The 27281-nt window shown below is 42.8% G+C and overlaps 2 protein-coding genes across 5 annotated transcripts; one reads left to right on the top strand and one right to left on the bottom strand.

The window, feature by feature from the left end:
- Positions 1-1122: 1122 nt before the first annotated feature.
- Positions 1123-3200, bottom strand: LOC121553274. Its single transcript, XM_045211487.1, has 3 exons — positions 2531-3200; positions 1521-2361; positions 1123-1326 (listed from the first exon to the last, which is right to left on the bottom strand). Exons 1-2 carry the CDS (start codon positions 3198-3200, stop codon positions 1583-1585), a joined length of 1449 nt encoding a protein of 482 aa, XP_045067422.1. The 3' UTR covers positions 1123-1326; positions 1521-1582.
- Positions 3201-3691: 491 nt separating this feature from the next.
- On the top strand, positions 3692-22322 carry LOC121553697. 4 transcript variants are annotated; one of them, XR_005997562.2, is made up of 4 exons: positions 3692-3931; positions 20567-20664; positions 21269-21535; positions 21622-22322. XR_005997562.2 is itself a non-coding variant. In XM_045211444.1 (3 exons), exons 1-3 carry the CDS (start codon positions 20143-20145, stop codon positions 21454-21456), a joined length of 567 nt encoding a protein of 188 aa, XP_045067379.1. In that variant the 5' UTR covers positions 19916-20142; the 3' UTR covers positions 21457-21615. The 4 variants fall into 4 exon arrangements, 1 of the variants encoding a protein (XP_045067379.1); XR_006657911.1 differs by having other exon boundaries at positions 20142-20664; XR_006657910.1 differs by lacking the exon at positions 3692-3931 and having other exon boundaries at positions 19916-20664.
- The last annotated feature ends 4959 nt before the right edge of the window (positions 22323-27281 follow it).

Genomic DNA, 27281 nt, shown 5'->3' with positions numbered 1-27281 from the left:
AGAGCGACGCCTCAGAATGACTGCTCGTTCTGCCCTCTCCTTCGTTTTCCCCCCTATTTATAAACAATGATGCTCCCTCTTCTGGCCAATCACCAGTCTCCCCTGTCTACAACACACTTCCTGTCTGTTGTATGTGGCGTTACACTAAACATTCCCTTTTGATACTAACATAAACAACATTCCATTTCTTCATGAAAAACATTTAACAAAGACATAATCTTAATACACTACACTTCCCTAAAAGATGCCTGGGTTTAAACAAACATCTTCTCTTTTCAGAAAGAGACAAGCTAAATTAATAGGGATAGAATAGCAAAGTCAATTTTTTTTTATCTCCTCGAATATTATAGGCTGCAACTCAGCTTCAGAATGTCAGAGAGGAATCAAAATATCCACACATGCATCAGAGTCACATCTTTCGCAGGCCTTTTAGAGCTTGTTTCCACCATAAGGCATCACCGAGTTAAGCATCGTTATAGAACGCGTGATATAATTTGTATACGTTTTTATGCATTTCTTTCAAAATATAAAGCAAACAATAGAGATCCTTTTTGCCCTTTTCCTTAACAAGGGGTATGTGATACCCTGACTCAATTCGAGCCCTGGTTTTAACCAAACACACCAAGCCCTTCCCAGGCATGGAGGTATTTAATCAGTGCATGCGACAGTATTGGAATATTTGGCTATACCGACATCTATGGATAGCATAATTGTGTCTGTCAAACAGGTAGACTTACCACTTATTTTTTGGAATAGGAAGAAAGCCTCCAATATATATGTAATTTTATGATTATGCCCATAAAGAATGTTGGGTGCAGGAGTGCACATATAGGAGGTCCCTTACCAGGTAGAAGGGAATTTTACTTTAACCCCTGCATTGGAGAGTTACAATGTTGATATCACTTGGCAGCCAACTACCTATAGTAGGAAACCGAGTTTCTTATTAATAATATGCCACCTGATATCACACATGGCACGATCCCATAATTGTTACAATTACAATAAAAATAACACTATTATATAACATATTTAACATACATTTTAATATTCCTGTAGAACTGTAAAAAAGAGTGAGATCATTTGAGCTTTAGAAACAAGTGCTTTTATAGATGCAATGCGGGCCTCGTTTCGCTGGAGCAGTGTCAAATAAGCTTTATGTCAATGACCCAGCCTTAACGAATTTCGTTTATTTACATAGCGAATTTGATTGTCCAACATCAGTTTCAGCATTTATTGATTTACTCTCCGCCAGAGTGGCCTCTTTCCTCTGCAGTCAGCAATGTTTTCTCTCGGTAGCTGTCAATAATGGTCCTGAAATCAAATCATCTGAAAGAGACAGAGAGGGGGAGAGAGAGAGGGGGGGAGAGAGAGAGGGGGGAGAGAGAGAGAGAAAGGGAAAGAGAGTGAGAGAGCGAGTGAGATTAGGATGAAGTCTATTTAAATCAAAAAAATACAAGTAAACAGGTGATAGATAATTGAGTAATCTTACAAATTAATGCGAGTGTATGATCAACGCTTACCTTTTATTAAAAGACATGTTGACTCGCCTGGCCTTCCGGGCAGCAAAAGCATGCACTGCTTTTTAGAGGTTGATTTTGTAAGACAACTCGTGCTCAATTGATATGGTGGCGAGTCCATTGAGTCTCTCTTGACTCATAGTAGAGCGCAGGTAGTTTTTCATGAGTTTGAGCTTGGAGAATGTGCGCTCTCCACTTGCCACTGTCTCCGGGAGTGTGAGAAGAACTCTCAGGGCAACAAAGGCATTGGGATACAATGAGGCCATTTGGTGTCTGGTTATGTACTCGAGTGCGTTGAGTGGTTCTGCCTCACTGTCCAGTCTCCTGCTCAAGACTTTGAGCTCATTACACAGATCTTTTGCGTCGATGTCCCTGGAATCCCTGTACGTAAGGGCCCTCTCAAGTGTTGTGCAGTCCCTGGTTAGTGCTGCAGTGTCCATGTCCTTGATGGTGGGGATGTTGTACAGGATGCTGAAAATACTGCTGTGCTCTTCGAGCTGCGTAAAGCGCTCGTTGAAGGACTGGATAGCAAAATCAAGAATCTGATTAAAGAAATGTACTTTGAATTTCTGCTGAAGGTCAGTCACAGGCTCATCCTCTCCCTCGTAGCCAAACAGACTCCTCTTCTTCCTGGGACGGACCGTGGGTTGCACTGGGAAACATGGCTCAAAACCCACCTCCTCTGCCAACTCTTTTGCGCTTGCTAAAACGCCAGCGAAAGCTGCATCGGAGCGGTAGTCTTGGAGGAATACCCTGGTTGAGTTCAGTTGAACCACTGCTAGTGAAATGTTAAAACTCACCGTCTGCAAACTCTTACTGGTGATGTTCACTTTGAACAAGATGTCTTACCAAACGACCACTGCGCACATGAAGCCAAAGTTGTTCATCTTGGCGGCAATGCTGTTTGCCTCCAACCTTGTTTTAGCACTACAGCTGCCTGTGAGCTTGGTGTCGGTGGCGATCGACAACAGGGCATCATAAATCTCCCCGAGTTGGTAAGGCACAGGTTTCACAGCCTCCACCCGGTTCTCCCATCTCGTGGCGCTGAGGGGTTTCATCCTCGGTTGAAACTAAACGCACCACCATGGTCATCTGCTCTGTTTTGCTCTTGTCTGGTGTGCAGTTTAAAATTATAGAAACATATTTGGCTGCTTTTAGATCACTGCACACTGTCTGCTGGATCTCTTGTGCCAGCATGTCAATGATTTCGTTCTGGATTCTTTTACCGAGGTAGTGCACATGTGTTTCTTTGGACTGTACTCTCCTTACATGCTCCTTCATGATTCCATCAAAGATACCCAGCATTTCCACAAACTTCAGAAAGTTCCTATTATTTGGCTCGTTCAGCCTATCGGTGGTCCCACGTAAAGCAATGTTCTGGGTGGCCATTACGCGCATCAGGGCTATGAGCCTCTGCAGCACCTGCTGCCAGTGGAGAGTCTCTCCGTCAATTACCCGTTGGGCTTGGGCATCGATAGTTTGCTTGGACACCAGCCTGATCTCCAGCTCCTTCCACCTTTGGAAACTATCTAGGTGGTCATGCGACTTCTCATGCGAGCTGAGGAGGTGGCACAGATTCTTCCAATCCCTGGTTCCATCCCTGACCAGCGCAGATTTGCACTCGTGTGAATTTTTTTTGAAGCAAAGAAGGCTGCATCGTTTTGCTTGGAATAGACAAGCCATGGTCTCTCCATTCTCTCCCTGTTCACCATCCTTCTATTGTAGTGGGCAACCGAAAACGTTCCCCTCTTTATCCTGATGTGGCCCAGCCTGCACTAACATATCCTGACCTTGCTAACATAATTAAAAGTAATGATTACTAGATAGTTGTCATGGTAACAACCATAATAATACAAATAAAACATTATTTATAATGCTATTATTGTTAATAATAATAATACAAGTAACAAAACATTATTTATAATGCTACTATTAATAATAATAATAATAATATTATTATTATTATTATTATTATTATTATTATTATTATCAACTTTAGAAAACACTTAAATTGCACGATGTTCACGTATTTCATATTGGACATACATAGTGCATAGTACACCATTTCCTGTACTTTGTGTTGCAGTAAAAGGGGGGTGAATTCTACTCAGGAGTACTTCTAGTTTCCAAATCCACACAGTTTACATCCAGAGGAGCGTCACTGCTCATTCTGCTGCCCTTAAAGAGTGGCCTGTTAGCCTAAATCCAATCCGTTTTTCATATTGGGCATACATATTGCACCTTACACAATTTTCTGTACGTTCTGTCGCAGTAAAAGGGGGGTCCATTCTACTCAGGCGCACGAAAAAAACGAATAAGCTATTTCCGGCTACATTTAAAAGGAAACGAAAGTGAAAGGCTATTGTCAACCTACACAGCATATTGTTCGGCAGTCCCTATACGCTTTCTTCAAGGTAAGATCACCTAATATTTCTCTAATAGTCCAATATCTAATCGAATAAGCATAGCATAATACATTTCTCGGCAGTGTTGTAGTACTCCTCAAGTTGTGAGGACTTGTAATTTCTCCCCGAGACCAGCGGAGTAAAAAACTCAGAATTATCAGCTTCCATAAAAGCGCATCCTCAGGCCAAATATATAGGCTACACTACTTTCTTGAAACATTAATATCTTATCACCTATTGAAACATGGGATTCCTACTTTACTCGTAACATTACTGTCCTTTACTTTCACTGAAAAATATCCTCAAACTTTGTCCCAATTTCGTTGACTTGCTGGCAGGGACGAGTGGGGGAAAATGTTGGAAAGTTGCATGCTCAATATTAGAAAAGTGGAGACGGGGAAATTGTAACAGTCTTTATATCTATTATAGACGTGTTTGCGGAGTGTCAAACCTATTGGACCTAGGCCTTCAGTGTGTGACAGGCTCCTGACGCTGAAAGGACAGCAACCGTAATAACAGCGCACTCATTCATAACTTGCTACATTTGCACACACTGTATATATATTTTTCTGTTGTATTTTTGACTTTGTTTTGTTTTACCCCATATGTAACTCTGTGTTGTTGTTTTTATCGCACTGCTTTGCTTTATCTTGGCCAGGTCGCAGTTGTAAATGAGAACTTGTTCTCAACTGGCTTACCTGGTTAAATAAAGGTGAGAAAAAAAAATGAAAAGAAAATTCATGGAGAAGAGTGCCTTTTGTCAAACACAAAGGCCAGTGGTGTAGTGGAGGCTATACGCAGGTATACGCCCTATACCAACTTTTTTTCAGTGGGCATTGCCTATACTCACTTCTTAAAATCCCTTCTGTTGTGTATCAAAGTAGTGTAGTGGAGGTATACGACATATTAATTGTGTAGTACAATAGAGAAATCATGCACAAAGTAGCCTACACAATCGCAAAGCATGTGAAATGTATTCACATGTGAGCAGTACACATCCTAGTTTCAGCGGAATATAATCTGCAGGTAGCAAGAGTGCGCAGCTCTCAACTGGTTGTTGCATGGAGCAGCTCACAGAATAATGACATCGGTAGCCGGTAGGTAGGAAAGAAAGACTTTTCAACTTATTATATCTACCAGTAAATGCTAACAATTGGTGTGCAAACCAGGTATTGAAAAATGTGGTCCTGAGTCTTGCTTAGTAGGCTATTTGCAATCCAGTCATCATGCGCTGTTTGCATGAACACTTCTAAAGGGGTTCCCTTCCCAATTAGATGTTGATTGCATTGTAGGCCTACCTGACATAATTATATACTGCTGATTTGTATCAATGGGGAGGGCATTTGTTTTGCTCAATTGAATTAAAGGGCAACTACACCCTCCCAAAATCTTTTTTTATTTTATTTTTCCCAGACCTCAGAAATGATCTCCTGATGTGGCTGAAGCAAAACATTTTTTTTAAATAAAGTGTGATTTTGAGAGTGAAAATCTGTAAAATCGATAGGAAAACAGGATTTTTCACACAGGGTGCCTTTCCTTCATACAGGACCCACTTCTCCAGGCACCACTACACCACTGCATAGGGCCAATGGAAAAACAGCAGTCCAATCACACAAACATAATAAGCCAGTAGGTCCCAATCATAAGAATACAAAAACACAACCATTAGGCTAAGCATTTCCCAATCGAAATGTACAACTATTACTTCCCATTGCAAAAAACATTTCACGTTTAGCACAAAAAGTAACTGGTGATCTAAAGTTGAAATGCAACAAAGTTTCACACACATAAGTTATTTTCAAAGAGATGGCTAACAGCATGTGAGCTGCAATAAAAAAACACAGTTCCACTCACCAGATGATGATCATTTGAAACTTAACTTCTTGTTGAAAGTTATTCTTGAAAAGGGAGAAGCTAACAAATTAGCAATAACATCCTCTTCTATAATACCTGCTGCAGCCGCTGCAAACTAGCCTACAACAAAAGCTAGCTAGCTAGACCATGGGAAAACTACTGCTCGCTATTGCACAGTGACCTGTTGGCTTTCGACCTGTTGACCTTTTGGCCTTATGAAATATGAAAACATAAATACTGGACATTTTGAACTCTTATTATGGTGATGATTTGACAGAATTACTGTCAAGGTCCTGAATTGGACTCGCATTTTTCTGGTCTCGGTCTTGATTCAGTCTCGGAGCTCTCGTCCCCTTCCCCCGGTCTAGGTCTGACTCTGACTTGATTCACTCCGGTCTTGGTCTTGACTCTGTGGTCTCGAACACAACACTGTTAGTCGGCATACAGTAGGCCACTAACTTTGAGTAAAAGGGAAAACATAATTTACCTGTAATGCCTTTTTGCGCGTGATGACGCACCCAGTCGTAGTCTACCTGGCCCATCGCATAGGCCCAGTCGCTACGTCATTGATTGTCGGTTTTTGTTGTTGAAGGCCTATGTCTTTTTCTTTTCTTTTCTTTTCTTTATATATATTCTTTATATATAAACAGCGCATGATGACTGGATTGCATTATATATATATACACATACATATACATATATACATATATACATACATACATACATACACATACATACATACATACATACATACATACATACATATACACACATGCATACATATACATACACATACATACACATATACATATCCTTTAAAAATATATATTTCCATTTATTACTTTCCAACCCCACCACCCCTTCCCTAATTGGAGTAAATTAGTGAACAACAATTCTTAGGCCTCTACTTCCAGCTTATACATACTATATACATTTTATGGACACAGTCAATTTTACAATAATTATATTTTGTTTGTTTTTACTCCTGAACTTCCTCTACCCTCAACCTCTCCGATCATTTTGATGATGTCCATCCGGTTTGCTTCTAAATGCCATATCTTTCTAACTGTGCTCTTTCACAAAAGCTCTCAACCTATAACCTATATACTTATTATGGACACAGTATGCTTATATTATTAGTTATCTTGTTGTTATTAGTTGTTGTTAGTTGTTATTAGTCCCATCCTTCAACTCCATTCAACACCACCCATCTATCTCTTAACACCATCCATATTGGATTTCTATTTGCCATATATAACTGTACTGTGATGTTTTACAAAAGTTCTGAACCTTTCTATTCTCATTGTTTCTACAGATTGTAAATTGAAAATAAACATTTTTGCTAAAAGTATTATTATATTATTGATCGATTGACTATGACTTTTCAGATCACCCAGTAATGCTATCTGCAGGGTTAGCTCCAGGTAAATATTGCAATCCTTTGCTATTCCTGGACCTGTGTCCAAAAACAAGCTACAAATGGACAGTACCAAAACAAATGATCTAATGATTCTGTCTCTTATAATAATATAATATGCCATTTAGCAGAAGCTTTTATCCAAAGTGACTTACAGTCATGCGTGCATACATTTTTACGTATGGGTGGTCCCGGGGATCGAACCCACTACCCTGGCGGACCACCACTTCGCAGCAAAATCTGCAGAGCTGGGAAGATTGTATCCCCCATATAAATAACATTCTATTGGTAGCAATAATTTTATATAGTCATTTAAATTGAAAAATTCTAAGTTTTGAATCCGGCGTCGTTTTGCGTATCAGTTCATAAACACTATGCTATGGAATCGGTACGTCAAAAATCTCTTCCCAACTATTTTGCAATCTAAATGGGACGGCTGTCAATCCTTTGGTCCTTAAATGAAACTGGTATACTTTTTTATCTATCACAGTTTTCTTTAACCAATTATGTTCTTTAATGCAAGGCCGACAGACAAGTTCCTTACTTTTCCCCCCTTCCACTTTCCTCTTCCATTTTTGCTGCAATTATTTGGTTGTTATTTTGGGTAGAGCAGACATTTCCATATGTTTTTGATAGCTGCATGTGCGACATAACTCCACCAGTCCTACCGATGATATAATTTACGAAGATTATACCTTAAAAAAAATATATAAAAAAAAGAAGGTTTTTTATCAATTAGTATATTTGAGTTTAACCACAATATGTGTTGCATTATTTGTTCTGTCGTTTCTGGAGGATTAAATTGAAATTGCAACCAACTTTCTATGGCTTGTTTTAGAAATAGTGATATTTTGGAGATGATTTCCTTTTCAAGTAACTGAAAGTGAGAGGTTGTAATCTGAATAAAGGGAAAAAGGCCATTCTTGAACATTGGGTGGATCAATCTTACTAATTTGCTAGAGAACCAGTTCAGATTTAAGGATAACTTTTGTATGACTGAGGCTTTTAGTGATAGGTCTAATGCTTTAATATTTATTAATTTCTGTCCACCGAATTCATATTCATTATATAAATAGGCCCGTTTAATTTTGTCTGGCTTGCCGTTCCAAATAAAATGGAATATATATTTTTCATATAATTTAAAAAACAGTTGGCTAGGCGTAGGCAAGACCATAAGCAAATAGGTAAACTGGGATAATACTAAAGAGTTAATGAGGGTGATTTTTCCACAAATTGACAGGTATTTACCTTTCCATGGTAGCAAGATCTTATCTATTTTTGCTAACTTTCTATTAAAATTGATTGGAGTGAGATCATTTATTTCATTTGGGATATGTATTCCGAGTATATCCACATCACCATCAAACAATTTTATTGGTAAACTACATGGTAATGTAAAAATTGTATTTTTTAGTGATCCAATATGTAATATAGTACATTTATCATAATTTGGTTGTAATCCAGAGAGGTTAGAAAATGTATCTAGATCCTCTATGAGGCTGTGGAGGGATTCAAGTTGTGGATTTAAAAGAAAACATGAATCATCAGCGTACAATGACACCTTTGTTTTTAAGCCCTGGATTTCTAATCCCTTGATATTATTGTTGGATCTGATTTTAATAGCTAACATCTCGATGGCCATAATAAATAGATATGCCGATAGTGGACAACCTTGTTTCACTCCTCTTGACAGTTTCACTCCTCTTGACACAAACTTTTGGAGAAATAGCCATTATTTACTATTTTACACCTATACTTGCCTTATATTATCTCCAATGTATCGTCCATGTAAAAAACCTGTCTGATTAGAATGAATAATGTCCGACAAACCTTTTTAATTCGATGCGCTATACATTTTGCTAGACTTTTTGCATCACAACACTGAAGTGTAAGGGGCCTCCAATTTCTTTAATGGACTGGATCTTTATATTTTCCACTTGTATCTTTTTTCAGTAATAATGAAATCAGACCTTCTTCTTGAGTGTCTGAATATCTACCATTTACATAGGAGTGGTTAAAGCATGCTAATAACGGTCCTCTGAGTATATCAAAAAAGGTTTGGTATACCTCGACTGGTATACCATCCAACCCTGTAGTTTTCCTGGAGACTTAAAGTCTTTAATTGCATCCAGAAATTCCTCCTATGTAATTTAACCTTCACATGATTCTTTCGGTATGGCTGTTAATCTTACATTATCAATAGAAAAAAAAATCTCTACAATTAGCTTCAGTTAGAGGAGATGGAGGCGACTGAAACGAAAACATATGCTTAAAGTACTTTGTTTCCTCCTTCAAAATATCATTTGGTGAATCATAAGAATTTGGTGCATTTTTCCCCATATTCCATCCAGTTTGCTTTATTTTTATAATATATTACACTTGATCTTTCTTGAATAAGTTTCTCCATTTCTTTTTGTTTTTCCTCTAAGTTATTTTGAGCCTCTATGTTACAGTTTTTATTGCTATCTATCTGTTCTGTTAGGCCTTCTATTTCCTTTGTTAGTATGGACTCTTTTGACCTAAATTGCTTTAGTTTTTTGGAGATGAGTACTGAATTGCATGGCCTCCAAAGGCACATTTAAAGGTGTCCCATACAATAAGGGGGTTCGCTGTATCTATGTCATGTCACGCCCTGGCTCGGGGGACTCTCGTATGTTGAGCCAGGGTGTTAGTTTCTATGTTTTGTTGTGGGTCTAGGTATTGTATTTCTTTGTTTGAGTGACTCCCAATCAGAGGTAACGAGTGTCAGCTGTTGGCTCGTTGTCTCTGATTGGGAGCCATATTTAACTATCTGTCTTTCACGTTGTGTTTGTGGTTTCTTGTTCATTTCGGTTTGTGTTAAACTGTAGACGTCACGTTATCGTTTATTGTTTTGATCGTGTGATCAGTAAATAAAAGATATGTTCACCTTCAACGCTGCGCCTTGGTCTCCCTCCTTAAGCGATCGTGACAGAAGAAACCACCAAGATGGGACCAAGCAGCGTGTCCAGGAGCCATCGCCGGGGAGATCCCTCACAGATCTCCTTCGCCTCCTGGACTGGGTCAAGCCGAGTGAGGAAGAGAGGGGCTTGACATTATGGCAGAAGGGCGAGAAGCTGGCGAGGGACATGGAGACCTGGGCCACGGGTAGGAGAGACGCCCCGAAAAATTTTAGGGGGGGGCTCACGACGGCGGACCAGCAGGAGGCCGCGATAGAGCGGTCCAGTGGGTTGCCGGAGAAGGCCGCCGGGTTACGGGGGCCACTGGTAGAAGAGGGGATGGAAGGTGTGGAGGCACGGCGAGTGGTACTGGCGTGTTTTGCCAGTCCAGTCCGGCCCGTTCCAGATCCCGGTGTAGAGCCAGTGGTGTGTGTCCCCAGTACGGTCCGGTCTATTCCTGCTCCCCGCACCGAACCTGCGGTGCGCGTCGCCAGCCCAGTCCGGCCCGTCCATGCGTCCCGCATCAAGTCTGTGGTGCGGCTCGTCAGCCCGGCTCTGCCCGTTCCGGCTCCCCGCATCAAGTCTGTGGTGCGTCTCGTCAGCCCGGCTCTGCCCGTTCCTGCTCCCCGCACCAGGTCTGTGGTGCGCGTCGCCAGCCCAGTCCGGCCCATTCCTGCTCCCCGCATCAAGTCTGTGGTGCGTCTCGTCAGCCCGGCTCTGCCCGTTCCTGCTCTCCGCACCAGGTCTGTGGTGCGCGTCGCCAGCCCGGTCCGGCCCATTCCTGCTCCCCGCATCAAGTCTGTGGTGCGTCTCGTCAGCCCGGCTCTGCCCGTTCCTGCTCTCCGCACCAGGTCTGTGGTGCGCGTCGCCAGCCCGGTCCGGCCCATTCCTGCTCCCAGCACCAAGTCTGTGGGGCGTTTCGTCAGCCCTGTCCGGCCCGCTCCTGCTCCCCACACCAAGCTAGTGGTGTGCGTCGTCGGTCCGGCACGGCACGTGCCTGTTCCACTGGAGCCGGATCCGCCGCCTAGGCGGAGTGCCCACCCGGTCCCTCCCCTGTTGTAGTTTCGTTGGCGCGGTCGGAGTCCGCGCCTTTAGGGGGGTACTGTCACGCCCTGGCTCGGGGACTCTCGTATGTTGAGCCAGGGTGTTAGTTTCTATGTTTTGTTGTGGGTCTAGGTATTGTATTTCTTTGTTTGAGTGACTCCCAATCAGAGGTAACGAGTGTCAGCTGTTGGCTCGTTGTCTCTGATTGGGAGCCATATTTAACTATCTGTCTTTCACGTTGTGTTTGTGGTTTCTTGTTCATTTCGGTTTGTGTTAAACTGTAGACGTCACGTTATCGTTTATTGTTTTGATCGTGTGATCAGTAAATAAAAGATATGTTCACCTTCAACGCTGCGCCTTGGTCTCCCTCCTTAAGCGATCGTGACATGTCATATTGGAAAAAATCTGGTATAAATTCCTCTGTCCTAGTTAAAAACAAGTTATCATCCAATAGGCTTTGATTAAATTTCCAATATCCTGGCCCACGTGGAAATTCAGTAAGAGTAATGTATATACCAATTATATGATGGTCCGACCGCATTTTGTCCCCTATCAACACTTTTTAAACTTTTGGTGCCAACGAGAATGACATAAGAAAGAAGTCAAGATGACTAGCTTGATTGAGTCTCTGCCATGTATATCTCACTATATCAGGATATTTAAGCCTCCATATATCTACTAGTTCTAATGTATCCATGACATTCACGATTTCCTTAAGAGCATGAGAGTGATTGTTTGTAGTGTGATTTCCTTTACATTTTTACATTACATTTTTACATTTTAGTCATTTAGCAGACGCTCTTATCCAGAGCGACTTACAGGAGCAATTAGGGTTAAGTGCCTTGCTCAAGGGCACATTTACGTCATTTAGCAGACGCTCTTATCCAGAGCGACTACAAATTGGTGCATTCACCCTATAGCCAGTGGGATAACCACTTTACAATTATACTTTTTTTTTGGGGGTAGAAGGATTACTTTATCCTATCCCAGGTGTTCCTTAAAGAGGTGGGGTTTCAAATGTCTCCGGAAGGTGGTGAGTGACTCCGCTGTCCTGGCGTCGTGAGGGAGCTTGTTCCACCATTGGGGTGCCAGAGCAGCGAACAGCTTTGACTGGGCTGAGCGGGAACTATGCTTCCGCAGAGGAAGGGGAGCCAGCAGGCCAGAGGTGGATGAACGCAATGCCCTCGCCTGGGTGTAGGGACTGATCAGAGCCTGAAGGTACGGAGGTGCCGTTCCCCTCACTGCTCCATAGGCAAGCACCATGGTCTTGTAACGGATGCGAGCTTCAATTGGAAGCCAGTGGAGTGTGCGGAGGAGGGGGTGACGTGAGAGAACTTGGGAAGGTTGAACACCAGACGGGCTGCGGCATTCTGGATGAGTTGTAGGGGTTTAATGGCACAGGCAGGGAGCCCAGCCAACAGCGAGTTGCAGTAATCCAGACGGGAGATGACAAGTGCCTGGATTAGGACCTGTGCCGCTTCCTGTGTAAGGCAGGGTCGTACTCTCCGAATGTTGTAGAGCATGAACCTGCAGGATCGGGTCACCGCCTTGATGTTGGCGGAGAACGACAGGGTGTTGTCCAGGGTCACGCCAAGGCTCTTCGCACTCTGGGAGGAGGACACAACGGAGTTGTCAACCGTGATGGCGAGATCATGGAACGGGCAGTCCTTCCCCGGGAGGAAGAGCAGCTCCGTCTTGCCAGGGTTCAGCTTGAGGTGGTGATCCGTCATCCATACTGATATGTCGGCCAGACATGCAGAGATGCGATTCGCCACCTGGTTATCAGAAGGGGGAAAGGAGAAGATTAGTTGTGTATCGTCAGCGTAGCAATGATAGGAGAGGCCATGTGAGGATATGACAGAGCCAAGTGACTTGGTGTATAGGGAGAAAAGGAGAGGGCCTAGAACTGAGCCCTGGGGGACACCAGTGGTGAGAGCACGTGGTGCGGAGACAGCTTCTTGCCACGCCACTTGGTAGGAGCGACCGGTCAGGTAGGACGCAATCCAGGAGTGAGCCGCACCGGAGATGCCCAGCTCGGAGAGGGTGGAGAGGAGGATCTGATGGTTCACTGTATCAAAGGCAGCAGACAGGTCTAGAAGGACAAGAGCAGAGGAGAGAGAGAGTTAGCTTTAGCAGTGCGGAGAGCCTCCGTGACACAGAGAAGAGCAGTCTCAGTTGAATGACCAGTCCTGAAACCTGACTGGTTTGGATCAAGAAGGTCATTCTGAGAGAGATAGCAAGAGAGTTGGCTAAAGACGGCACGCTCAATAGTTTTGGAAAGAAAAGAAAGAAGGGATACTGGTCTGTAGTTGTTGACATCAGTCGGATCGAGTGTTGGTTTTTTGAGAAGGGGTGCAACTCTCGCTCTCTTGAAGACGGAAGGGACATGGCCAGCGGTCAAGGATGAGTTGATCAGCGAGGTGAGGTAGGGGAGAAGGTCACCGGAGATGGTCTGGAGAAGAGAGGAGGGGATGGGGTCAAGCGGGCAGGTTGTTGGGCGGCCTGCAGTCACTAGTCGCAAGATTTTATCTGGAGAGAGAGGGGAGAAAGAAGTCAAAGCATAGGGTAGGGCAGTGTGAGCAGGACCAGCAGTGTCATTAGACTTAACAAACGAGGATCGGATGTCGTCAACCTTCTTTTTCAAAGTGGTTGACAAAGTCATCCACAGAGAGGGAGGGGGGATTCAGCAGTGAGGAGAATGTGGCAAAGAGCTTCCTAGGGTTAGAGGCAGATGCTTGGAATTTAGAGTGGTAGAAAGTGGCCTTAGCAGCAGAAACAGATGAAGAAAATGTAGAGAGGAGGGAGTGAAAAGATGCCAGGTCGGCAGGGAGTTTAGTTTTCTTCCATTTCCGCTCAGCTGCCCGGAGCTCTGTTCTGTGAGCTCGCAATGAGTCATCAAGCCACAGAGCTGGAGGGGAGGACCGAGCCGGCCGGGAGGATAGGGGACACAGGGAGTCAAAGGATGCAGAAAGGGGAGGAGAGGAGGGTTGAGGAGGCAGAATCAGGAGATTGGAGGGAGAAGGATTGAGCAGAGGGAAGAGATGATAGGATGGAAGAGGAGAGAGTAGTGGGAGAGAGAGAGCGAAGGTTGCGGCGGCGCGTTACCATCTGTGTAGGGGCAGAGTGAGTAGTGTTGGAGGAGAGCGAGAGAGAAAAGGATACAAAGTAGTGGTCGGAGACATGGAGGGGAGTTGCAGTGAGATTAGTAGAAGAGCAACATCTAGTAAAGATGAAGTCAAGCGTATTGCCTGCCTTGTGAGTGGGGGGATGGTGAGAGGGTGAGGTCAAAAGAGGAGAGGAGTGGAAAGAAGGAGGCAGAGAGAAATGAGTCAAATGTAGACGTGGGGAGGTTGAAATCCCCCAAGACTGTGAAGGGTGAGCCATCCTCAGGAAAGGAACTTATCAAGGCGTCAAGCTCATTGATGAACTCTCCAAGGGAACCTGGAGGGCGATAGATGACAAGGATATTAAGCTTAAATGGGCTAGTGACTGTGACAGCGTGGAATTCAAATGAGGAGATAGACAGATGGGTTAGGGGAAAAATTGAGAATGACCACTTGGGAGAGATGAGGATTCCTGTGCCACCACCCCTCTGACCAGATGCTCTCGGGGTATGCGAGAACACATGGTCAGACGAGGAGAGAGCAGTAGGAGTAGCAGTGTTTTCAGTGGTAATCCATGTTTCCGTCAGTGCCAGGAAGTCGAGGGACTGGAGGGTGGCATAGGCTGGGATGAAGTCAGCCTTGTTGGCGGCAGAACGGCAGTTCCAGAGGCTGCCTGAGACCTGGAACTCCAGGTGTGTGGTGCGTGCAGGGACCACCAGGTTAGAGAGGCAGCAGCCACGCGGTGTGAGGCGTTTGTGTAGCCTGTGCGGAGAGGAGAGAACAGGGATAGGCAGAGGCATAGTTGACAGGCTGCAGCAGATGGCTACAATAATGCAGAGGAGATCGGGATGAAATGAACTAAACATCAGGGAAAGGAGAGAGCAGGCCTCCCTCACCAAAAAAAAAAAATATATATAACTCTCCCAACTTCCACCTCAGAAACTATAATTGTTTCACTGAACCACCCGAGTAAAACTCTCCCAACTTCCACTTTAGAAATTAGAATTGTTGTAAACTACAGCAAACTGTTATCAGTAGCTGTAATTAAGTACAGCAGCTACCAACCACCTAACGTTAATGCCTCGGATGAGGTTAGAAAAACAGCTGAATGGTAGCAGCTAGCTGGCTCAATCACAGGTACTCTTAAGCATGAAATAACATTGGAAACAATTAACCATAGTTGCAAAAAAGTTACCAGTAGCTACCCGCTAGCTAGCTAGCTTTGTTGGTCCAAGTAGTGGGTAGGCTAGCCTCGTGCTTCGCCGGAGTCCGCCGAATACAGTCCTTACCTACAATAATTACCTACAATAACCTTCAATAACTACCTGAGTAAGCTACCTATAATACCAAACTACAATACCTACCTACAATCTAAATACATGGTTTAAGCTTAACTCAACACCATATAAGAAGCCAAGCTTACCTTTCATAACGCAGCAACGATTAAACGTTGGGTAGCTAGCACAAAGATATTGTATTTAGCTACCACAGCCTGCTGGTAGTGTTGGCTGGCTAGCAATGGCTACTGTGTTGACTTTGTTTGAAAACGGCGTCGCTGCGAACGAATGTAACTGGCTAAAAGGATATTGTTTTTAGTTGCAACCGTTGCTAATAGCAACTCGCCAGCTAATCCAGGAGGTGAGTTAGCTAGCTAGCTTTGTGCTACATCCGGCACCGCCGAATACAAAAGTAACCTACAATAACTACACAACAGCCCACGATGCCTACCTATACTACTTAATAATATACAGCCCACGATGCCTACCTATAGTACCTAACTACAATCTAAATACATAGTTTAAGCCTTACTCGACAAAGCCCAAGCTATGTATAAAGCCAAACTGGCAGACTGCAATCAGTAGCCGAAATTAAGTACAGCAGCTACCAACCACCTAACGTTAATGATAATGAGGTTAGAAAAACAGCTGAAGGTGGCAGCTAGCTGGCTCAATTACAGGTACTCTTAAGCGTGAAATAACATTGGAAACAGCTAACCACAGTTGCTAAAAGTTACCGGTAGCTACCCGCTAGCTAGCTAGCTTTGTTGGTCCAAGTAGTGGGTAGGCTAGCCTCGTGCTTCGCCGGAGTCCGCCGAATACAGTCCTTACCTACAATAATTACCTACAATAACCTTCAATAACTACCTGAGTAAACTACCTATAATACCTAACTACAATACCTACCTACAATCTAAATACATGGTTTAAGCTTTACTCAACACCCTATAAGAAGCCAAGCTTACCTCCATTGAGCTATTTAAAACTGTATTATAATCTCCCACCATAATAATAGAGTCTTGAATTGCTTGCAGGGTTGATCATTTATTATATATATTGTCAAAGAAGTGTGGATCATCATTATTTGGTCCGTAAAGGTTAATGAGCCATATCTGTTTATGGTCCAAAAACATATTTAAAATAATCCATCTACCTTGTGTATCTTTTTGGACAATTTGCACATTCGGATCGAAATTACTGTTAATTAATATCATCACCCCTTTTGAGTTACATTACATTTTTGACAAGCAATTATTATTTTAGCAAACAATTATTGTGGTTCATCCTATATTCTCCCTAACATCCTTACCCCCTTGCAACAGATGTGGGATAAACACACACGCACATACTCTAACACACTCAACCCCTTTCCTCCACAATCAACCATAAGATCAGATGCTCAACGGTTGTTACATCCCAGAGCCCAACTCAAGAAAGGACCTGATTTACGAATGCAGTTACAGCTGTTTGAGAAAGCATGCAAGATTGAGCAAAAATTGACAACAATGTGAGATTTGATTAATCTATTTAATCTATGTAAAGTCCTAGGTGATGGAGATCAGATCCACCCTCTTCACCTGAGACACAAACACTCTGGTCCCCCGTTGTAACCATTTTCCCCAAGCATCTCTGTGCAGTCAGACCTTTGATAATTTTGTGCCACCTGGGCCACAATAATAAGCCCCCTCTCTGATTGTCCGAGTGTGACCCCCCTCCCCATGGGTTACTGCAGCCAGTGTTGCCAGCACTGCCACTACCTGGGTGGGGGTACCCCACCGGAATCCCCACCGGCTAGGTACAAGGTCGTCAAGGTTCTCATTAGCAGCTTTGAGAATTTCCATGTATATTATGCTCTCCCATCAGGGGGCTCTGGCTTTGTAGGACCAACCCTGCCAGCTAGGCTCAGAATCATGAGGGGGCGGTGCTGCTCAAGTAGGTCTCTGACCGTATTTATTTTTCTGTTTTGGCTGCATATAGGCAACTCACAGCAGGTCCATAAAACAGATGGGGACTTCTCTTTGGTGTATGGGTCGCTCAGGTGGGTGTCTAGGATATAGGGTTGGGGATCGTTCCATCATGATATGACAATAAAAAAATAGATTAGATGTATACTATATTTTAAAATGTATATCCCTCATCTGCACAACATTGAAAGCTCTCTCTCACAACCCCTGCTCACAGACACACGTTGGTTCTGGGATATGCAACCATTTCCTTTCTCACTCACTTAACTCCACACTTTTTCAAACACAAAAACGCACACCACACCTTCCATCACAATTCATACCCACATACTGTGCCTTCTATGTCTTCTCTTTTCTATGTTTTTATCTCCACTATGTTGATTGAGTACTTGTGTTCTAATTTAGTTGTATTTGAAGATGTATTATTTTGCTTGTTATCTTTTCTTGTAATACCGTCTTCTCCCTTTATAAAATACTATACCTACTATAAATATGCTTTATTATTACAACCCTGCCATGGCTAGTATTGGGTGTTCCATTATTCTACTCCTCTATTAGAACTTTCAGAATAGCCATGGAGTAGTCTTTGTGTCGCGGAACATTTGGTTGTCAATATACAGTTTATCGACAACGAGAGCAACACGCTTCCCTTTTAATCTATTTTCCTTGAAGATTGGATACAGAACTTTGCGCCGTTCTGCAATCTCCATCGGGAACTGATCATTCATGCCTATTTTCGTGCCAGCAAGTCTTTTACCTAGGGTTTTAACCATTACTTTATCCTTAAAAAAAGCAAATTTGGCAACGATTGGACGCTCATATCTCTGTCCTCTTTGTCCGAAACGGTGTACACGTTCGAGTTGGATTTTGTCGACAGCCTCGAGTGGGATTTGAAGCGCTGTAAGTAAGAAGTCCTTCACAATTTTTTCTGTAACTTCTCCTTCTTTTTCCTGGATACCCATAAGTACTAGATTGTCTCTCATCGATCTAGTTTGTATGTCTAGTAAGGCTTCTCTCAGAAAGTTGTTCTCTTTTTTAAGTTCCTTAACGTCCGTTTCCATCCTAGTGACTGTCCCTTTTAGTTTTTTTGTATCACTCTCCATTATCGCAGCTTTTCTGTCACTCATTTCAAGACTCGCCTTCGACTCTTTTACATCATTACTGACCAACTCTAGTATGCCCAGTTTGTCATTTATCGACTTCAACAGGTCGCTTTCCACACTTACCAGTCCCAGTGGTGAAAAGCATAAATCATCTGTATCAGTCGAGGAGTCGCGTTTTCTCTTGGAGATTGATTCTCCTCGTTTATCTTCCGTCATGTTTGGGTGTTGCGTGTTGTTGTAATATTTGTTGATACATTTCTCTAGCCTATAATTTGTTTTGTGTTATTATCCAGATTGAATGTTATTACCCTCGAATATATGAAGTGCTAATATTTAGTCTAACTTATTGATATTGATTATTATGTTTGTATCTTGAGGTGATTTGTACCGCTGTGTATTCAATACACCACCTTGTATACCGGAAGTGTAACTACAATGTTGTTAATCCATCCTCAGTTTTCTCCTATGTCTTTCTTTGTAAAATAAATTCCTACATTATCAATAATGTAATCATGAAGAACTAGGCTAAGGGTTTCACTGAAATAGAATGTATGCCTACCTACTACACTACATGGCCAAAAGTATGTGGCCACCTGGTCGTCGAACATCTCATTCCAAAATCATGGGCATTAATATATAGTTGGTCCCCCGTTTGCTGCTATAACAGCCTCCACTCTTCTGGGAAGGCTTTCCACTAGATGTTGGAACATTGCTGCGGGGACTTGCATCCATTCAGCCACAACAGCATTAGTGAGGTCGGGCACTAATGTTGGGCGATTAGGCCTGGCTCACAGTCGGCGTTCCAATTCATCCCAAAGTTGTTTGATGGGGTTGAGGTCAGGGCTCTGTGCAGGCCAGTCAAGTCCTTCCACACTGATCTCGACAAACAATTTCTGTATGTATGGACCTTGCTTTGCGCACAGGGGCATTGTCATGCTGAAACAGGAAAGGGCCTTCCCCAAACTGTTGCCACAAAGTTGGAAGCACAGACTCATCAAGAATGTCATTGTATGCTGTAACATTAAGATTTCCCTTCACTGGAACTAAGGGGCCTAACCGTGACCATGAAAAACAGCCCCAGACCATTTTTTGGGGGGACATTTTAGTCATTTAGCAGACGCTCTTATCCAGAGCGACTTACAATTAGTGAGTGCATACATTTTTCATTATTCCTCCTCCACCAAACTTTACAGTTGGCACTATGCATTGGGGCAGGTAGCGTACTCCTGGCATGTCACTGAGATCTTCAGTATGGGCCATTCTAATGCCAATGTTTGTATATGGAGATTGCATGGCTGTGTGCTCAATTTTATACACCTGTCAGCAACGGGTGTGGCTGAAATAGCAGAATCCACTAATTTGAAGGGGTGTCCACATACTTTTTAGTGTACCTACAGTAGGCTAATTGTAAGGTATAAATGATTAGATTCCAATCATATAGCAAATGTTGGTTTTATTAAGTTAAATTCTTCAATTCAGTTGCTTCCCATTTCGTTGCCTAAACAGTAGATAAAAAAAAACCTCTCTTTCTTGTCCAGCATGGATCAATTGCTAAAGTTAAAGACATTTCTGGTGAGAATCCTGCCAGTGGAAGCCAGTTTCATATTGCAGCATGTACACCAGGAGAAACTGGTGACTGAACGCGTCTACACGGAACTGCAAAATGCCAGTGAAACAACTCCAGAGAAATCCATCATCCGTCTGCTGGATACACTCATCACGAAAGAAGGAGATGAGAAATGCACTAGATTCCTGACCCTGTTGCAGCAGCCAGACATCATAAAAGAACTCCCCAAACTGAATGAAATCAAACAGATGATGTAATATGTACAATATTATGCACTATTAAGCACATTTGTATATAATGTAGCCCTGTTTTTTGTATGTATGTTGGTTGTGCTTTCCTAATTAAAGCAAAGTAACGTTTGCTAATCTAATCTAATCTAATCTAATCTAATGACAGCAGCGACATAGCTCTGGCACCCAGTGGCCCAGCACCCCCAGACGCTGTCCCAACCTCTGCCTCCTCCACAGTCCACACCCCAGGTCCATCCACAGCAGGTAGAACCATTTTAAAGCATACATTTCCATTCTTTTCGCACAGATGCACAGACCGATTGAATCATGGACTATGTATTCTATGAATAAATCCTATATAATTATCTATCTATCTACTCATTTTCCTGCTCCACCCTCAACCACCGTTAGTGGAATTGTAGTTCAAATATCTGACACCAATATTATGTGCTTGGAAGCCCCAAGATGTATGCATACACCTTTATCTTCTCATTTTAATTTGTAAAGGGTTGCAGATCAAGTAATTTCAGACAACCAGAACTAGAAATATCACGTAATTGCGTCAGATGATTAAGTTCTATTAAGTACCGGAAGAAATGTTAGTAAATGTTAGTCGTCGCATCCCAGTCTGTCGACCATTTATGTTATGTGCATCTGTCCACCATAAGAGAATACACATCAAGTAATTAATAGCCTCATGTAAACTTGAGGACTCAATGTCCCATTAAAGTGAACCTATTATACAGAACAGCCGAAAAAACGTTGAGGCAAAACCTGCAATTTAAAACTTTACTATGATTGGAATGGAGCTAAATCATAAACCGATATGGCATCTGGGAGAAATTATATGTGTTGTTGTTTTTATTAGGTTCAAACATTCCAACTACTCCTGTGAAAAAGAAAAGCCCTCTAAAGACATCGGCGACGACACCGGTGAAGAAAACTATAAAATCAGCTGTGAAGACTAGGAAAAATACCATAGCGTGTGGAACCATCAATGGCGTTTCAGAGGTGAAGACGGGGAGCTCGGGGGGCAATACTTCCAAGCTGTTCTAAACCAAGAGGATGGGCCCATGGTCATTCTCATTTTGGATATAGAGAAACATAAAACCTTTCTAGGAGCAGAGAAGAGAAGGTAAATCAAACAAAGTATGATAAGCTTGATAAGGTCTAGTTTATGGTGCAGGTGTAATATTTTTATATGTGTATGTTTTTTTCCAGGTCTTCTGTAAGGTTGAAGGGAATCTCATTCGAGAAACTTGGAATACTCAAGCACCAAGAGGGGATAAAGTTCACAAGAACATCTAAATTGACTTACATGAGAGTCAAAACCACTACAAAGATGGAACCCACTGCTGATCAAATATAATAAACACATTTTTAAAAACTAAAATGAAATTTGAAGGGTGACCTACTGACCATCTGTCAGAACATGCCAAACCGAGCCCAGCTGGCATGTGCTGCACTGACCGTGTGAGAGTGTGTGTGGAGTTCAATGCCCAGACTAGAGGCAATTAATTACCTAGCCTACGTTATGTAAATACAGTGCCTTCAGAAACTATTCACACCTTTTGACTTTTTCCACATTTAGTTGTGTTACAAGGTGGGATTAAAATTGATTTAATTGTCATTTTTTGTCAACGACCTACACAAAATCCTCTGTAGTGTCAAAGTGGAAGAAAAATTCTAACTTTTGTAAAAAATCCATGAAAAATCCAACATTAATATATCTTCATTACATAAGTACAACCCCCTGAATCAATACATGTTAGAATAAGCAATTACAGCTGTGAGTCTTTCTGGGTAAGTCTCTAAGAGCTTGGCACACCTGGATTATACAGTATTTGCACATTATAATTGTTTTAATTCTTCAAGCTCTGTCAAGTTGGTTGTTGATCATTGCTTGACAGCCATTTTCACATCTTGCCATAGATTTTTAAGCCAATTTAAGTCAAAACTGTAACTAGGCCACTCAGGAACATTCAAGGTTGTCTTGGTAAGCAACTCCAGTGTATAGTTTGCATTGTGTTTTAGGTTATTGTCCTGCTGAAAGGTGAATTTGTCTCCCAGTGTCTTGTGGAAAGCAGATTGAACCAGGTTTTCCTCTAGGATTTTGCCTGTGCTTAGCTCTAGTCCATTTATTTTCATCCTAAAAAACTCCCTAGTCCTTGCCGATGACAAGCATACCCATAACATGATGCAGCCACCACCATGCTTGAAAATATGAAGAATGGTACTCAATGATGTGTTGTGCTAGATTTGCCCCAAACATAACACTTTATATTCAGGACATAAAGTTCATTTCTTTGCCAGATTTTTTGCAGTTTTACTTTAGTGCTTTATTGCAAACAGGATGCATGATTTAGAAAATTTTTATTCTGTACAAGCTTTCTTCTTTTCACTCTGTAATTTAGGTTATTATTGTCGAGTAACTACAATGTTGTTGATCCATCCCTTTCTCCTATCACAGTCATTAAACTCTGTAACTGTTTTAAAGTCACCATTGGCCTCATGGTGAAATCCCTGAGCAGTTTCCTTCCTCTGAGTTAACTGAGTTAGGAAGGACGCCTGTATCTTTGTAGTGACTGGGTGTATTGATACACCATCCAAAGTGTAATTAATAACTTTACCATACTCAAAGGGATTTTCAATATCTACCTTTTTAATTTTGACCCATCTACCAATAGGTGCCCTTCTTTGCTAGGCATTGGAAAACCTCCCTGGTCTTTGTGGTTGAATCTGTGTTTGAAATTCATTGCTCGACTGAATGACCTTAAAGATAATTGTATGTGTGGAGTACAGAGATGAGGTAGTCATTAAAAAATAATGTTAAACACTATTATTGCACATTGAGTCCATGCAGCATATTATGTATTATGTGACTTGTTAAGCAAATGTTTACTCCTTAACTTATTTAGGCTTGCTGTTACAGATACAGGTATCCTGTGTCTTTTTGTGTTTTTCCTCTCCTTCTGCCCTAATCACAGGTGTCCTGTATGTTCCTGATTGGTGGTCGTTGGGGTGTCTGCTGATTGCTGAGGTGGACCAATCAGTGGACATTCCTCTGCATTGCACCACCTGTTTCTGGTTTTTCAATCACACATCCCATTGTTTAAAAGCCGGTCAGTTGTGTTTGTTGTTAGAAGACTATTTTCCGTATGTGAGTATGGATACTGTGGTGTCCTGTGTTTTGTGTACTCACTCATTTGCTGGTTACGCTGTTTGGTAACTTTGTGTGTTTCTGGGAAAAGGGGAAGTTAAGCAAGCTGCCCTTGGGCATACATTACCCGTAGAAAGAAAACTGTCTATAAACACTAGTTAGACCTGAGCGGACCACCCACTGTATTTTTGTATGATTAGCAGTAGTTTAGCGGTTCTTGAGGCAGGCAAGATCAGTTTAGGGGTGTTTTACACTATTGTTTCATTTCTTGGGTCCTGCTCAGCCCTTTTTCCCAAACCTTTACCGTGTGTTCACAAATAAACATTTTATGTTTGACGGTAGTTTATGGTTGTCGTGTAGTTTTTGTTCTCCCTGTTCCATGTCACGATTCTAATTTGCATGATTTATGTTACGGGTCTCTTCTCCATCCACCCTAGACGTTTAAAGCCACGGGGTTCGTAACACTTGCCATAACAAAGGGGTTGAATACTTATTGACTCAAGACATTTCAGCTTTTCATTTTTTATTAATTAGATAACATTTTGAAAAACATAATTCCACTTTGACATTATGGGTTATTATGTGTAGGCCAATGATACAACATCTCAATTTAATTCATTTTAAAGGCTGTAGCACAACAAAATATGGAAAAAGTCAAGGGGTGTGAATACTTTCTGAAAGCACTGTATATATTTTTGTATTTCAAGTAGCCATTAGAATTCCACACTTCCCTCAGGGCTTAGAACTCCACAATGATGATCCCAATCACCATATCAAACCACTTGCCTAATAATGTGTAGCCTACAGTAGCCCACTGCAGCTCAAATGAAATGTAGTAGCTACAGGTCAACTCTGTATTAGCATATTGTTTGTAAAATAATTATTCCAACACAGAAATTAAACTCTTTCATAAGTAGCCTACTGATTTTACAAAATCACTATTGAACTAGTGCAGAATACTCAAAGGCTGTTTTTTTTTATGTCATGTCTTCTCTTTACCACAAGATGGCACCACAAGATAGGTGTTGAAAGTTACATTTGATTTGGCTTAACCACTAGGGACTTCTCCTGCTCAATATTTTTTTACTGTAACACCAATTAGTCCAGCAGTTTTTGTCTAATTTACCGTTCTGAGGTTCTATAAGATGTTCTATGTCTCTCTTTTTGTTATGGATCCTTTTTTTAACAGAGTGTATTTTCTGTACGTAATACACATTTCTGTGAACAACAGACAATAAAGTACTATCTAATCTAAATCAAATCAAATCAAATCAAATTTTATTGGTCACATGCGCCGAATACAACAAGTGCAGACATTACAGTGAAATGCTTACTTACAGCCCTTAACCAACAGTGCGTTTATTTTAAACAAAAAAAGTAAGAATAAAACAACAACAAAAAAAAGTGTTGAGAAATACAAAGAGCAGAAGTAAAATAAAGTGACAGTAGGGAGGATATATATACAGGGGGGTAACGGTGCAGAGTCAATGTGCGGGGGGCACCGACTAGTTGAGGTAGTTGAGGTAATATGTACATGTGGGTAGAGTTAAAGTGACTATGCATAAATACTTAACAGAGTAGCAGCAGCGTAAAAAGGATGGGGTGGGGGGCAGTGCAAATAGTCCGGGTAGCCATGATTAGCTGTTCAGGAGTCTTATGGCTTGTGGGTAGAAGCTGTTGAGAAGTCTTTTGGACCTAGACTTGGCACTCCGGTACCGCTTGCCGTGCGGTAGCAGAGAGAACAGTCTATGACTAGGGTGGCTGGAGTCTTTGACAATTTTGAGGGCCTTCCTCTGACACCGCCTGGTATAGAGGTCTTGGATGGCAGGGAGCTTTGCCCCAGTGATGTACTGGGCCGTACGCACTACCCTCTGTAGTGCCTTGCGGTCAGAGGCCAAGCAGTTGCCATACCAGGCGGTGATGCAACCAGTCAGGATGCTCTCGATGGTGCAGCTGTAGAATTTTTTTGAGGATCTGAGGACCCATGCCAAATCTTTTTAGTCTCCTGAGGGGGAATAGGCTTTGTCGTGCCCTCTTCACGACTGTCTTGGTGTGCTTGGACCATGATAGTTCGTTGGTGATGTGGACACCAAGGAACTTGAAGCTCTCAACCTGTTCCACTACAGCCCCGTCGATGAGAATGGGGGCGTGCTCAGTCCTCTTTTTTTTCCTGTAGTCCACAATCATCTCCTTTGTCTTGGTCACGTTGAGGGAGAGGTTGTTGTCCTGGCACCACACGGCCAGATCTCTGACCTCCTCCCTATAGGCTGTCTCATCGTTGTCGGTGATCAGGCCTACCACTGTTGTGTCGTCGGCAAACTTAATGATGGTGTTGGAGTCGTGCCTGGCCATGCAGTCATGGGTGAACAGAGAGTACAGGAGGGGACTGAGCACGCACCCCTGAGGGGCCCCCGTGTTGAGGATCAGTGTGGCAGATGTGTTGTTACCTACCCTTACCACCTGGGGGCGGCCCGTCAGGAAGTCCAGGATCCAGTTGCAGAGGGAGGTGTTTAGTCCCAGGATCCTTAGCTTAGTGATGAGCTTAGAGGGCACTATGGTGTTGAATGCTGAGCTGTAGTCAATGAATAGCATTCTCACGTAGGTGTTCCTCTTGTCCAGGTGGGAAAGGGCAGTGTGGAGTGCGATAGAGATTGCATCATCTGTGGATCTGTTGGGGCGGTATGCAAATTGGAGTGGGTCTAGGGTTTCTGGGATTATGCTGTTGATGTGAGCCATGACCAGTCTTTCAAAGCACTTCATGGCTACAGACGTCAGTGCCACGGGTCGGTAGTCATTTAGGCAGGTTATCTTAGAGTTCTTGGGCACGGGGACTATGGTGGTCTGCTTGAAACATGTTGGTATTACAGACTCGGTCAGGGACATGTTGAAAATGTCAGTGAAGACACTTGCCAGTTGGTCAGCACATGCTCGGAGTACACGCCCTGGTAATCCGTCTGGCCCAGCGGCCTTGTGAATGTTGACTTGCTTAAAAGTCTTACTCACATCGGCTACGGAGAGCGTGATCACATAGTCGTCCGGAACAGCTGGTGCTCTCATGCATGCTTCAGTGTTGCTTGCCTCGAAGCGAGCATAGAAGTGGTTTAGCTCGTCTGGTAGGCTTGTGTCACTGGGCAGCTCGCGGCTGTGCTTCCCTTTGTAGTCTGTAATAGTTTTCAAGCCCTGCCACATCCGACGAGCGTCAGAGCCAGTGTAGTATGATTCAATCTTAGACCTGTATTGACTCTTTGCCTGTTTGATGGTTCGTCGGAGGTCATAGCGGGATTTCTTATAAGCTTCCGGGTTAGAGTCCCGTTCCTTGAAAGCGGCAGCTCTACCCTTTAGCTCAGTGCGGATGTTGCCTGTAATCCATGGCTTCTGGTTGGGGTATGTACGTACGGTCACTGTGGGGACGACATCATCGATGCACTTATTGATGAAGCCAGTGACTGATGTGGTGTACTCCTCAATGCTGTCTGAAGAATCCCGGAACATGTTCCAGTCTGTGCTGGCAAAACAGTCCTGTAGCTTGGCATCTGCGTCATCTGACCACTTTTTTATTAACCGAATCACTGGTGCTTCCTGCTTCAGTTTTTGCTTATAAGCAGGAATCAGGAGGATAGAGTTATGGTCAGATTTGCCAAATGGAGGGCGAGGGAGAGCTTTGTATGCGTCTCTGTGTGTGGAGTAAAGGTGGTCTAGAGTTTTTTTCCCTCTGGTTGCA

This window comes from Coregonus clupeaformis, chromosome 37, assembly GCF_020615455.1.
Source record: "Coregonus clupeaformis isolate EN_2021a chromosome 37, ASM2061545v1, whole genome shotgun sequence".
Classification (NCBI taxonomy): Eukaryota; Metazoa; Chordata; class Actinopteri; order Salmoniformes; family Salmonidae; genus Coregonus; species Coregonus clupeaformis.
This window is presented reverse-complemented; position numbering and strand designations above follow the sequence as displayed.

Bases quoted from the DNA above. Each gene is read 5' to 3' on its own strand.
- LOC121553274 (XM_045211487.1), bottom strand. From the start codon at position 3,200: ATGGCTTGTCTATTCCAAGCAAAACGATGCAGCCTTCTTTGCTTCAAA. The intron at 2,362-2,530 runs GTGAAACCTGTG...TCGTTTGGTAAG, and splicing joins GGGAGAACCGGGTGGAGGCT to ACATCTTGTTCAAAGTGAAC.
- LOC121553697 (XM_045211444.1), top strand. From the start codon at position 20,143: ATGGATCAATTGCTAAAGTTAAAGACATTTCTGGTGAGAATCCTGCCA. The intron at 20,424-20,566 runs GTAATATGTACA...ATCTAATGACAG, and splicing joins AATGAAATCAAACAGATGAT to CAGCGACATAGCTCTGGCAC. The intron at 20,665-21,268 runs GTAGAACCATTT...TGTTTTTATTAG, and splicing joins CCCAGGTCCATCCACAGCAG to GTTCAAACATTCCAACTACT.